Genomic DNA, 15,237 nt, shown 5'->3' on the forward strand with positions numbered 1-15,237 from the left:
TCTGGCTACGCCACTGGTGGGGGCAGGATGAACTCAAAGGCAGCTCTATTTGTTAACACTTAGGCATAATTGCCTACCAAGCTTTAGTTTCAGGCACCATATATATAGAATCTGGATCTTAGTACAGAACTTGCCTACCCTCTGCCCCTAGACCCACCTCCAGTGCTGAAAAATAAATTTTATTTTTGTATGTGCATACACTACCCACGGGACTGAATATCGTGAAATCATGTTGGCTGAGTATCGACCCTGTACGTTTAAGGACTTTTTCCTCCAAGAATCTGTCCAAGCTACACTCACTGTGAATGGAGGAGTGGCCTAGTGGTTAGAGCACTGGTCTTGCAATCCAGAGGTGGTGGGTTCAAATCCCGCTGCTGCTCCTTGTGATCTTGGGCAAGTCACTTAACCCTCCATTGCCTCAGGTACAAACTTAGATTGTGAGCCCTCCTGGGACAGAGAAATATCCAGAGTACCCGAATGTAACTCACCTTGAGCTACTACTGAAAAAGGTGTGAGCAAAATCTAAATAAATGATAGCACACACACAGTAAATGACGGCAGATAAAGACTTGTACGGTCCATCCAGTCTGCCCAACAAGATAAACTCATTTTACATGGTATGTGATACTTTATACCCGAGTTTGATTTGTCCTTGACTTTCTCAGGGTACAGACCGCAGAAGTCTGTCCAGCACTGTTCTTGTACTATTAGTTCTGAAGATTCTGGAATCCTAAAGAGTTACAAGATTCCGGAATCACAGTTAGTAGCAACATTCCATGTAGAACCCCAAAGAGTAACATAGTAACATTAGTAAATGACAGCAGATAAAGACCTGTAGGATCCATCCAGTCTGCCCAACAAGATAAACTCATTTTACATGGTATGTGATACTTTATATGTATACCAGAGTTTGATTTGTCCTTGCCTTTCGCAGGGCACAGACCGTAGAAGTCTGCCCAGCACTGTGCTAATTCCAAGTAAAAATATTTTCTCCTATTCATTTTGAATGTACTACTTGATATACATTTGAGAGGACAACTCCCACCATGGGGTCCACATCAATCCACCAGTGGAAACTGGACCCTGGGGACTACTGTGCAGAGACAAAAGCACTTTAAGGGAAAACAATTACGGCAAATCCCTAGCTCCCAGCTACCTCTTGGAGACCAATGGATGAATGATAGCTTGAAATGCTCCCCAGCGGCCCTGAATGCTCTGGGCTGATTCATTAACCAACCGCCAGAAATCTGTCTACTGAAGTCAGCTCTCCCCAGTTTCTCCCAACTGGGCATTAGCCTGGCCTGCCTACTAACCAGAGTATCAGCAATAGGTCATAATGTACTATGAGATTTGTATCACTTAAGAGGACACTGTAAAAAGAATGGAAAAGAGCAAGGATGGACTACCTGCCCCCCGGCACGTGAATCGTTTGTTTACTCCTTCCAAAAATACTAGGACTAGGGGCAGGGGTGTGCTGGTAAATTTTTAACAACAGGCTCTTTCTCCAGACGTAGCCAGCTCTGCATTTGGAAGGGTCCGGGGTGGCCGGGGGGGGTGGGGGGGGGGGAGCAACACTTGCCTCTCTCTCCTCCCTCCCTTCGTGCGGGCACGCTAGGCATACCTTTGCTGGCAGCCAATAAATGGACTGCCACCACTCCCAACCTCTTGCTCTGAGCAGCATGCTGGAACTTCTCTCACATGCTCGAGAAGTCCCAGCCTGCTGCCCAGAGCTGGAAACAAGGAGTGGGGAGCAGCAGCAGTCTATTTACTTGGCTGGCAGGACTCAGCATCCCCACCAGCAAAGTAAAAGATAATTCAGCAGGGGGCCCAAGCCCACATTTTGGGAGCCAGTTGTTAAAGAAGCCATGGAGGGCCCTGCTTTAACAACCGGCTTCCAAAATTCTTAAAAACTTAACAACCGGCTCTTGCGAGCCTGTGAGAGCCTGCTCCAGCACACCACTTACTAGGGGGCATGGGATGAAGCTACAAAGTAATGAATTTAATATGAATTGGAGAAAATGTTTCTTCACTCAACATGTAATTAAACTCTGGAATTCGTTGGCAGAGAATGTGGTAAAGGCAGTTAGCGTAGCGGGGCTTAAAAGAGGTCTGGACGGCTTCCTAAAGGAAAAGTCCACAGACCATTATTAAATTGACTTGGGGAAAATCCACTGCTTATTTCTAGGACAGGCAAACTGATGGCGTTAAGTCGGCATGAGAAAGGTGAAACGGTCCGGTGCTATGGCTCCCCCTTGACAAAGCGTTACCAGCGAAACAGGCACCTGTCGGGGAAAGAGGGCACACCGGATGATACAGATAAGTGATGCGTAGCCATCAGCATTGTTAAGACTGCCTCAGAGTGAGATAAGAAAGTGTGTTAAAAGACACGAGAAACAGAATTTGTAGTAAGGAGGAGATAGGCAAGCCTATGATTATAAGCACACACACAATCTAAGTGAAATCAGCTGTGTAGACTTATGAGCCTCCCCCTCCATTATTTGTGAATATATATATGAACAATCACTACAGAGACGTGCATAACTCTAAACAGATGCTCTACTTTTGACCAATTTGCTATTGTTGACATTATTTTTTTTTGTTACATTTGTACCCCGCACTTTCCCACTCATAGCAGGTTCAATGTGGCTTACATATTATATACAGGTACTTATTTGTACCTGGGGCAATGGAGGGTTAAGTGACTTGCCCAGAGTCACAAGGAGCTGCCTGTGCCTGAAGTGGGAATCGAACTCAGTTCCCCCGACCAACGTCCACCACCCTAACCACTAGGCCACTCCTCCACTGTTACTACTATTTGAGATTCTACATGGAATGTTGCTATTCCACTAGCAACATTCCATGTAGAAGTCGGCCCTTGCAGATCACCAATGTGGCCGCGCAGGCTTCTGCTTCTGTGAGTCTGACGTCCTGCACGTACGTGCAGGACGTCAGACTCACAGAAACAGAAGCCTGCGCGGCCGCATTGCTGATCTGCAAGGGCAGGCTTCTACATGGAATGTTGCTAGTGGAATAGCAACATTAACATTCCATGTAGAATCTCAAATAGTAGCAACAGAATCTCAATATTAGCAACATTCCATGTAGAATCTCCAATAGTATCTATTTTATTTTTGTTACATTTGTACCCTGCGCTTTCCCACTCATGGCAGGCTCAATGCGGCTTACATGGGCAATGGAGGGTTAAGTGACTTGTCCAGAGTCACAAGGAGCTGCCTGTGCCTGAAGTGGGAATCAAACCCAGTTCCCCAGGACCAAAGTCCACCACGCTAACCACAAGGCCACTTCTAGAGAAAAGCCACTCATATTTGACATATTTCTAGGATAAGCAGCATAAAATGTATTGTACTTTTTTGGGATCTTCCAGGTATTTGTGGCCTGGATTGGCCACTGTTGGAAACAGGATGCTGGGCTTGATGGACCTCTGGTCTGTCCCAGTGTGGCAACACTAATGTACTTATGGAAATATGGAAAGAAAAGCATGGATTCTGTTTAGATTCTGACTGGCTACCTAATCTAATCTTGCATTTATACCCTGCCCTTCTAGTCGCATTGAACCACTCAGAATGACTTACACCATGCAAAACTACAATTCTATAAATACAAACTGTGAAAATACAATTCGCATATAAATAAAACAGTGTATTCATACTTGCAACATTTGTGTCTAAGTCTCAAGATAACTTTAGTGTCTTATTTTATTTTTTTTATTTGTACCCCGCACTTTTTCCCACTCATGGCAGGCTCAATGCGGCAGGCAATGGAGGGTTAAGTGACTTGCCCAGAGTCACAAGGAGCTGCCTGGGCTGGGAATCGAACTCAGTTCCTCAGGACCAAAGTCCACCAACCTGGCCGCTCCTCCACTCCTCCTCATCTCTCTTCCCATCATTCGCCTAGTGAATGCATCAGCCCTTTTGATGAGAAACATCTATCAAAAGCCATTAAAGGCACAAACTTAAGAGCCAAGATATTCCACTTTCTTGCTCTTGCTTCAGGCCGAATCTCAACTCAAGAAACTACCATGATATATAATTCCTGGAAATACATTAGCCAGCTGTATTTTTCTCATCCTCCCTCTCCCGAAAATGCATTTGGGTACCTGAAAATAGAAGAAGCAGGGGCTGTAGATACCACAGTGCACTGGGAATGCACATTTGGGGGTGGGGAGGACCAGGAGCCTCCCAATGTCAGTTCCTGCAGAAACCGGTGCACTTGACAGGTTTATTTGGAGCCCACAAGACAGCAGAGGAAACTCCCCTTTTCTGCAGGTCCCTTTAAAGCCCGCCCTCACAGAGTAGAGGATCCAAACACCTGAGACCATGCAGATCCCTGTTGTTCAACCAATTGCTGCCGCCATTGACAGCTTCTGTTGTGCACAGCCTCAGCGAGTACAGTATCACTTGAAACACTTACGAGTAAAAAACGTTGAACCCGGTTAAGTTATAAGCGGCGTCACTGAAGAAATGGAGCAGTGCATAGCCAGACGTGGTTACCACTTCAGGAACGGTTTCATTGCCACGTGCTTCAGGGACTATCAGACCACTGGAAAAATAAAAGTAGAGAAAAAAAAAAAAAAAAGTCAGAGACTCCGATTATTAATTACAATTGTGTATTACAATTGCGTTTAAACTACTGGGAAAAGAATGCTGGCACAGAAAAGACAAAGTTAAGATAACTCAGGATTTATATGAGTTACACGTTACTTCTCCACTTTCAAGAAATATTTAAAGGTAATCAATAGAAATAAAACAAAATAAAACATGGAAAAGAAAATAAGATGATACCTTTTTTATTGGACATAACTTAATACATTTCTTGATTAGCTTTCGAAGGTTGCCCTTCTTCCTCAGATCGGAAATAAGCAAATGTGCTAGCTGACAGTGTATATAAGTGAAAACATTCAAGCATTACTATGACAGTAAAATAGATACTATTGGAGATTCTACATGGAATGTTGCTACTATTGGAGATTCTACATGGAATGTTGCTATTCCACTAGCAACATTCCATGTAGAAGGATGCGCAGGCTTCTGTTTCTGTGAGTCTGACGACTCACAGAAGCAGAAGCCTGCGTGGCCACATTGGTGATCTCCAAGGGCCGACTTCTACATGGAATGTTGCTAGTGGAATAGCAACATTCCATGTAGAATCTATAGAAATCAAACAAAATAAAACATGGAAAAGAAAATAAGATGATACCTTTTTTATTGGACATAACTTAATACATTTCTTGATTAGCTTTCGAAGGTTGCCCTTCTTCCTCAGATCGGAAATAAGCAAATGTTGGTAGATGACAGTATATATACAGTGGGGGAAATAAGTATTTGATCCCTTGCTGATTTTGTAAGTTTGCCCACTGACAAAGACATGAGCAGCCCATAATTGAAGGGTAGGTTATTGGTAACAGTGAGAGATAGCACATCACAAATTAAATCCGGAAAATCACATTGTGGAAAGTATATGAATTTATTTGCATTCTGCAGAGGGAAATAAGTATTTGATCCCCCACCAACCAGTAAGAGATCTGGCCCCTACAGACCAGGTAGATGCTCCAAATCAACTCGTTACCTGCATGACAGACAGCTGTCGGCAATGGTCACCTGTATGAAAGACACCTGTCCACAGACTCAGTGAATCAGTCAGACTCTAACCTCTACAAAATGGCCAAGAGCAAGGAGCTGTCTAAGGATGTCAGGGACAAGATCATACACCTGCACAAGGCTGGAATGGGCTACAAAACCATCAGTAAGACGCTGGGCGAGAAGGAGACAACTGTTGGTGCCATAGTAAGAAAATGGAAGAAGTACAAAATGACTGTCAATCGACAAAGATCTGGGGCTCCACGCAAAATCTCACCTCGTGGGGTATCCTTGATCATGAGGAAGGTTAGAAATCAGCCTACAACTACAAGGGGGGAACTTGTCAATGATCTCAAGGCAGCTGGGACCACTGTCACCACGAAAACCATTGGTAACACATTACGACATAACGGATTGCAATCCTGCAGTGCCCGCAAGGTCCCCCTGCTCCGGAAGGCACATGTGACGGCCCGTCTGAAGTTTGCCAGTGAACACCTGGATGATGCCGAGAGTGATTGGGAGAAGGTGCTGTGGTCAGATGAGACAAAAATTGAGCTCTTTGGCATGAACTCAACTCGCCGTGTTTGGAGGAAGAGAAATGCTGCCTATGACCCAAAGAACACCGTCCCCAATGTCAAGCATGGAGGTGGAAATGTTATGTTTTGGGGGTGTTTCTCTGCTAAGGGCACAGGACTACTTCACCGCATCAATGGGAGAATGGATGGGGCCATGTACCGTACAATTCTGAGTGACAACCTCCTTCCCTCCGCCAGGGCCTTAAAAATGGGTCGTGGCTGGGTCTTCCAGCACGACAATGACCCAAAACATACAGCCAAGGCAACAAAGGAGTGGCTCAGGAAGAAGCACATTAGGGTCATGGAGTGGCCTAGCCAGTCACCAGACCTTAATCCCATTGAAAACTTATGGAGGGAGCTGAAGCTGCGAGTTGCCAAGCGACAGCCCAGAACTCTTAATGATTTAGAGATGATCTGCAAAGAGGAGTGGACCAAAATTCCTCCTGACATGTGTGCAAACCTCATCATCAACTACAGAAGACGTCTGACCGCTGTGCTTGCCAACAAGGGTTTTGCCACCAAGTATTAGGTCTTGTTTGCCAGAGGGATTAAATACTTATTTCCCTCTGCAGAATGCAAATAAATTCATATACTTGCCACAATGTGATTTTCCGGATTTAATTTGTGATGTGCTATCTCTCACTGTTACCAATAACCTACCCTTCAATTATGGGCTGCTCATGTCTTTGTCAGTGGGCAAACTTACAAAATCAGCAAGGGATCAAATACTTATTTCCCCCACTGTAAGTGAAACATCAAAGCATTCCAGTGACAGTCTAACAGGGTGGGGATGGATAGGTGAGAGACAGGAAGAGGGACAGGTGAGATATGCATGGAGACAGGAGGGTGACAATGCAGTACGATTTTCAAAGCAGTACAATTTTATGGTTGACAATGGGCTAGAAAACCCAGATCTTTGTTAAGTCCTGTCTGGTGGGTGTCAAAATATTTAATCATTCTGACTTCAAAGGTCTTACCGTTCCTGTATTGTTTTAAAGTTCCCTTGTAAGATTCTTACCATGAAGTCACTGGTACAGTGTTCTGGTTTTGTAAAGTCCTGCCCCACAGGCATGACATCTTTATTAGTACTGTTAAGACTTTCACTGGACTGCCCTTTTAAACTGTCACTGGAATGCTTTGATGTTTCACTTCTATATACTGTCATCTACCAACATTTGCTTATTTCCGATCTGACAAAGACGGGGCAACCTTCAAAAGCTAATCAAGAAATGTATTAAGTTATGTCCAATAAAAAAGGTATCATCTTATTTTCTTTTCCATGTTTTATTTTGTTTTATTTCTATTGATTACCTTTAAAAGTGGACTAACACACCTACCACACCTCTCTACTCAAGAAATATTTAGAAGCTTGTTTCTTTGCAGAATTGTTATAACTGATGTATTTCATGGTTCTTTTATGCAAGATTTTATAAGAATCGATATATTTTCTTTTTATATTTTACACTATTACTGTATTTCCTATTATGTACTGTATATTATGGAATTGTTTCTTTGCTGTTACTCACCTCAAGCTTTTTTGTTGCCCAGCTAATTGCAGGCGAATAAAGTTAGGCACAGTTGTGCGCTAACCCCCGGATTCTATATAGTGTGTCTACAATTATGTGCGCTTCCACATGTAAATCTAAGCGTATTCTATAACTACGTGCGTAGATTGTTTTAACAAGCTGTTAAGCGTTAAAGCTCTTAACAAGCAATAACGTGCACTAATTGGCAAGAATTAATTTATGCGCGTACATTGCTAAGAGTATTCTGTAATGTACTGCGCCAAAATTCTAATGCGTGCAGGCAAAAAAAAGGTATGCTTAGGGGAGTGGAAATGGGTGTTTTGTGGGTGTTCCAAAATCCACATGTGTCGTTATAAAAATATGGGCCAGTGCGCGTAAATCTACCTGCAAGGATTTATACACCAGCTTTTCATTGGTGTAAATGGCCGTGCGTAGATTTAGTCACATGAACTACGCCTAAGCATATTCTAAATACCGCATGTAAACTTACGCACATATTTAGAATACACTTAGGCGTAATTGCCTAGAGCGCGTTAATTTTAGGCGCCATATATAGAATCGGACCCTAAGCACCATTCTATACAGGACGCATACCTCTTATAGAATGGTACTAAGTGCGTTAAATTTTCCGCTCTGATTTTTAAGTGCTACTTATAGAAACTGGCCCTATTGTTATAACTTCTAACCAAATTCAAACAAATAATTGCAAACGGTAACAGTGTACTTCTCTTACAATTTGACATGTCCAGCGCATTCGACATGGTCAGTTACCAAATACTATCGAACATCCTAGAGTACTTCGAGATTGGAGGAAATGTACTTAGATGGATTAAAGGCTTCCTAACTGCAAGATCATATCAAGTGATATCAAACTCAAAAACATCATCACCATGGAAACCTGAATGTGGAGTACCCCAAGAATTGCCGCTCTCACCAACCCTTTTTAACTTAATGATGACACCTTTAGCTAAATCGCTATCCAACCAAGGACTTATCCCGTATATCTATGCAGACGATGTCACGATCTACATCCCATTCAAACACGATCTAACAGAAATTACAAATGAAATAAAAAAACAGCCTCCAAACAATGAATTCATGGGCGGATGCATTCCAACCAAAGCTCAACGCAGAAAAGACACAATGTCTCATTCTCTCCTCACAGTATAACATGTACAAACCCACCACCATAAACACCCCAGACCACACCCTTCCTTTTTCAGAAAGCTTGAAAATTCTTGGAGTTACTATTGACCGAAATCTCACGCTCGAAAGCCATGCGAAAAATACAGCAAAGAAAATGTTCCACTCAATGTGGAAACTTAACAGAATAAAACCTTTCTTCCCAAGAGAAATATTCCGCAGACTGGTACAATCATTGGTGTTAAGCCACCTAGACTACTGCAATGCCATCTATGCCGGATGTAAAGAACAAATCACCAAAAAACTCCAAACAGCCCAAAACACAGCAGCCAGACTCATATTTGGAAAAACGAAATACGAAAGCGCCAAACCCTTAAGAGAAAAACTACACTGACTCCCACTAAAAGAACAAATTGCGTTCAAAGTTTGCAGCCTGGTCGGAGATCCAAGATGGCTGCGCTCTGTTAAGACGCTGTGGATCGATTTTCCTGTTATAAGAAAATGCCGAAACGACGAGGGAGAATAGCGGCTAGAGCCTCCCCGCTACCTCCCCCCTTACCTGGTCCAATTGACCGTTTCCTTCGACCACAAGGAGTTGTTCAACAAAGCGGAACGCTGCCGGTAGGGAATGCCTGCGATAGGGAGATATCGGCTTCCCCCAGCTTAGAAACCACTCTGAGCCCCGCTGCACGTACTCCGCCTCCCCAGCCGATTGGTGCGAGTTCCTTCCTCTTTGGATCGACGGGGTCCCTCCTGGAAGGTGTTAGGGGCCCGGAAGACCGTCGTGAGGAAGCTTCAATTCTATCTGAGGAGGGACTGGAGGGCAGTTTGCCCATGGAATCGCCGCGGAACGAGGGGAGAGGAGCTGAGGGACAAAGTGTGAGCCATGACCAGATGTCTGAAAGGTGTGTACTACCTAAAGAATTAGTAGTTAAACCAAGGGAAGTGACTTTAGACGCTTTATGGGATTTAGTATCTAACCTGGGACAGATTTTCTTGAAGCAGATTAATGAAGTTTCACCAAAAATAAAGACTTTAGAAATTGACTTGCAAAAAAAAGAGGAAGATATCAAGATTTTGAAAGATAAAGTTGATAAAATGGATCATAAGATTAAAAGTTTAGAAGGACTACAACCTACAATGATAAAAGACTTGACAAACCTCAGATATAAAATGGAGATTTTTGATAACTATACTAAGAACCATAATCTGAGATTTGTTAATTTTCCTAAAATACAAAATGTTGCTCCTCTTGAAATGTTGAAACGATATCTACGGGAAGTTTTGGATGTGCCGGAACAGAACCTACCACCGTTTTCTCAAGTGTATTATATCCCAGGGAACACCCTGAATCAAGTTGCCGAAAATCCTATAGACATATCTCTCTTGCTTGAAACTTCTGACTCTGAATTAGCAACAGCCGCCACTTTGGTTTGATTTTCCGTTTGTTTTTCCGTAATAAGGATAAAACTTTTTTAAGTTTTAAAATCTTGCTATTTCCAGATGTCTCTAAGGAGACAAGACGACGGAGGAAACAATTTTTGCTCCTTAGGCCAGAAATTCTGCACTTGGGGGGTACCTTTTTTTTAAGATACCCCTGAAAGTGCATAATACGGCTTAGGGAGAAGAAATACGTATTTACAGAACCTGTACATGTATCAACACTTATAACCTCAGTAAAAAACGAGAAGCATTAAAGATAGGAACTTCTCCACTTAACAGAGTATAGAATCCTGCATAGTTTTCCTTTATATTTCTCTCCCTTAGATTTACTGAAGTCTTGGATCTCAACTTATGGACTTGAGTGTCATTTATCCTTTTGAGAATGTAATTTTATTTTCTCCTTTTTCCTTTGATCATTGTATCAAATTTAGTTTGATGTTGACACTTTTCCAACACAAGATGTTTCTTGTATATATTGTTTAACTAATAAATATAAATAAAAAAATAATAAAAAAAAAAAAGTTTGCAGCCTGGTCCACAAAATCGTTCACAGTGAAGCCTCAATCTATATGTCAGACCTCATAGACCTGCCAACCAGGAACACAAAAAGATCAGCACGCACATTCTTGAATCTCCACTACCCCAGCTGCAAATATAAATCCACATATGCATCCAGCTTCTCCTATATAAGCACGCAACTGTGGAATGCACTACCAATGACCATAAAAACAATGCACGACCTAACAATCTTCCGAAAACTACAGAAAATCAACATGTTCAAGATGTGGGATGCAAATGCAACAAATAAAAATACCAACAAACCGCAGTTATATGTATAACTGCAAATTTGTGCCAATTAACACCAAATATCACCATTGGTTGTTAGGGCCAATTAGCATCTAAGTTGTCAATTCAGTTACGCAAGTAACTGTAAGTATTCTATGTGTGTACAAGATTATAGTGCAATGGGGGCTAACTCTACTTTCACTTTCAATAATGTCTCTGCGTCTCGGAGAAGCCAGAGCAGCGACAGTACAAAAGAAAAATCTGCCACTGTGTTTGAAATGGAAGAAATATCAATCGATAAAAGCCACAGGGGTGAAAGGCAAACTTTATTCAAGGCCCGCTTTTCCAACAAGCATCAGATACCCACAATGGAACATTAATACCGTTTCCTACCTTCTTTTCTTTAATCCAAAGGTTATTCATAGTTATCATGGGACAAATAGGTCAAGAACACTTCAAAAGCAGCTCCTTACTCCTTTATTTAACCCCCATATAACACTGCAGAGGTTATATGGGGTTAAATAAGGATTTGTATTCATGTATATCACTAAATCTGAACATACCAGAAGGGAAGGAGGGGAAGAAGACTGAAACACTGAGAGATCAAGGCAAAGAGTTGTTATAATTTTCACTGTACAAATTGTTTAACATGATATGAATAAGGCAAATTAGTCAGGAACAGACAGCAAAAAAGATCAGCACGGTCCATCTAGTCTGCCCAGCAAGGTGGATCTGTAAGAGCCACTCTGTGCAGAACATGTAGGTTACCTCCTCTATGCTGGGACCACTGCTTTTTAACATATTTATAAATGACCTAGAGATGGGAGTAACTAGTGAGGTAATTAAATTTGCTGATGACACAAAGTTATTCAAAGTCGTTAAATCGCGGGAGGATTGTGAAAAATTACAAGAGGACCTTACGAGACCGGGAGACTGGGCGTCTAAATGGCAGATGACGTTTAACGTGAGCAAGCGCAAAGTGATGTATGTGGGAAAGAGGAACCCGAATTATAGCTACATCATGCAAGATTCCACGTTAGGAGTCACGGACCAAGAAATGGATCTAGGTGTCGTCGTTGATGATACGTTGAAACCTTCTGCTCAGTGTGCTGCTGAGGCTAAGAAAGCAAATAGAATGTTAGGCATTATTAGGAAAGGAATAGAAAACAAAAATGAGGATGTTATAATGCCTTTGTATTGCTCCATGGTGCGGCCGCACCTCGAATATTGTGTTCAATTCTGGTCGCCGCATTTCAAAAAAGATATAGTGGAATTAGAAAAGGTGCAGAGAAGGGTGACGAAAATGATAAAGGGGATGGGACGACTTCCCTATGAGCAAAGGCTAAAGCGGCTAGGGCTCTTCAGCTTGGAGAAAAGGCGGCTGAGGGGAGATATGATAGAGGTCTATAAAAAAATGAGTGGAGTTGAACGGGTAGACCTGAGTTGCTTGTTTATTCTTTCCAAAAATACTAGGACTAGGGTGAATGCGATGAAGCTAGAAAGTAGTAAATTTAAAACGAATTGGAGAAAATGTTTCTTCACTCAGCGTGTAAGTAAACTCTGGAATTTGTTGCTAGAGAATGTGGTAAAGGCGGTTAAGCTTAGCGGAGTTTAAAAAAGGTTTGGACGGCTTCCTAAAGGAAAAGTGCAAAGACCGTTATTAAATGGAATTGGGGAAAATCCACTATTTCTGGGATAAGTAGTATAAAATGTTTTGTACTTTTCTGGGATCTTGCCAGGTATTTGTGACCTAGATTAGCCACTGTTGGAAACAGGATGCTGGACTCGATGGACCTTTGGTCTTTCCCAGTATGGCAATACTTATGTACTTATGAATATTCGGGTCTTTACTAGTGTCAAAATTTACAAAGGTACAACCGCTATTCAGTGCCATACCTGCATAGCTAACCAAGCAAAGCTCGGACTGCTATTTAAGTGGTTCTACTTGTACGCTTAGCTTTGTGGGTACCAGCACTTCATATGACGTGCGTCCACACAACTCCTGGCTCTGTACAGACTCTTGTCCCCAAATCACAACTGGGAAGTGCCGTGGCGGTCAGAATGGATATTCCACAGCACTATCCACTTAAGATCACTCTTATATCCCCTCCCAACCCACTCAGCACAATTTAACCAGGCAGGAGCATCTTCTGCACAATCAGTTTAGTTTAGAATATCAGGCCTGATATAATTAGGGTTACCATGCGTCCGGATTTACTCGAACATGTCCTCTTTTTGAGGACACAGCTGGGCATCTGGGAGGGTTTTGCCAGACTGCCCATTTGTCTGGATTTGCAGATGAATGGGCAGGCGGGCGGGCCTCAGGGGTGTCCTATCCTCCCCTTCCCTCCCCACCCCTCCCCCTTAGTGTGGTGCCCTGGTGGTCTAGTGACCTCTTCGGGGCAGGAAAGAGCCCCCTCTTTCCTGCCCAGCATGGCTACAGACTTCCGCAGAAGTCTTGCAAGGTCACTGCTTGAACTCTAGGCAGCCATTTTGAATCGGCGCCAGGAGCAAGAGAGGTCTACAGCCATACCGGGCAGGAAAGAGGGGTCTCTTTCCTGCCCCGAAGAGGCCACTAGACCACCAGGGCATTACAGTAAGGTATAGGAGGGGAGGGGTAGTCATGTGGGTGGAGGTGAGGGAGGCTGGAAAAATGGGGAGGAGATAACATCAGGGGGAGAGAGAGGGAATCTGGTTTTCTTTGGGGAGTGTCAAAGTGACAGGGGGTGGGGTCAGCGGGGCAGGACAGGGGTGTGGGGGCAGGGCACGTGTCCTCATTTTTCTTGGGAAAAATATGGTAATCCTAGATATAATTACTACCCAGAATATAAGGAGACATCCTGAGCACAGACCAATCTTCTTCACCACCACCACCAACACCACCACCTGCCTCACCACAACCATCATGAAGCCTGCAGAGTAAGAATTACATTCTAACGATCTCAAATCTTGCTTTCAGTTTGCCGATAAATTCTGGACATCTCCAGCACAGCAAAGCACAAATGTATATATTCACCATACTAGACAATTGTAATTGCAGTTTATAGTAACATTACATAGATTAATGTGAGAAGACTCCTTTGGAACTGAAGAGTTTGCATCGTTACATGACTTTCAAAAATGGCTGAGAACTTGAGTTTTTGCAGAATTTTATGTGTCTTTTGGGTTTTCATTGGTGAAGTGGGAGGTTTTTATTCTTGCACAATGTAACTTGTAACTGTTCCTTTGTTTTGTTTTGGTTTTTTTCATGTTGTAATCCACTCTGTAAAACCCTTGGGTTGAAAACACAGGCTATAAAAACAAATTAAATTATGAAATTAAATTGGGCTTCTAGATTGGTATTGTTATTTCTCTAAATTGCTCTTTTCCCAACAATAACAATCTTTACAGTAAAATACAGCTTAGGTAATTTTCTGGCAAGAATAATTTGGTTTGACTTGTAAATCTGATTATTTTGGACTTTTAACCATTCATACAGTTAATTCCCCCTCACAAAACAGTAACATTTTCTCAAAAAGGATGATGGGAAAGACACACAACTGAGCTATGAAGAACAGAAACAAATCTAATGAAATCCAAATCACAGGGACACTGAAAGATAAAAGAGAATAAACACACAAGCTTAAAAGCAGCAAACCTCCCCCCTCCCCCCTCCCCCCTCCCTCCGGATGGAATTCACCATAGAGTTCTGGGAGAACACAACCTTGAAATTGCAGACTGGTCATTTTGAGCCATCACTAAAATCTGGCATTGTGCCTGACAACTAGACGGGAGCAAATGCTAAGCCAGTTTTTGAAAAGGGCTCCAGGGGTGATCAAGGAAACTACAACTAAACCCTTTTGTTGTACTTAGGGGGTCTTTTACAAAGCTTACCTACTACTAATCATTTAGCATTTCTTTAGCGCTACAAGGTGTACGCAGCGCTGCACAAACATAGAAGAAAGACAGTCCCTGCTCAAAGAGCTTACAGTCTAATAGACAAAAAATAAAGTAAGCAAATCAAATCAATTAATGTGTACAGGAAGGAGGAGAGGAGAGTAGGTGGAGGCGAGTGGTTACAAGTGGTTACGAGTCAAAAGCAATATTAAAGAGGTGGGCTTTCAGTCTAGATTTAAAGGTGGCCAAGGATGGGGCAAGACGTAGGGGCTCAGGAAGTTTATTCCAGGC

The 15,237-nt window shown here is 42.6% G+C and overlaps 1 protein-coding gene across 1 annotated transcript in view; it reads right to left on the reverse strand.

Annotated features, from left to right (window-relative positions):
• ATRNL1 (attractin like 1) overlaps positions 1-15,237 on the reverse strand; it is a 1,590,902-nt gene that overhangs the window by 1,335,224 nt on the left and 240,441 nt on the right. The window contains 1 exon segment of the mRNA XM_030202658.1: positions 4,432-4,560. Within this exon segment, the coding sequence (XP_030058518.1) occupies positions 4,432-4,560 (129 nt within the window).

Source organism: Microcaecilia unicolor, chromosome 5 (assembly GCF_901765095.1).
Source record: "Microcaecilia unicolor chromosome 5, aMicUni1.1, whole genome shotgun sequence".
Lineage (NCBI taxonomy): Eukaryota > Metazoa > Chordata > Amphibia > Gymnophiona > Siphonopidae > Microcaecilia > Microcaecilia unicolor.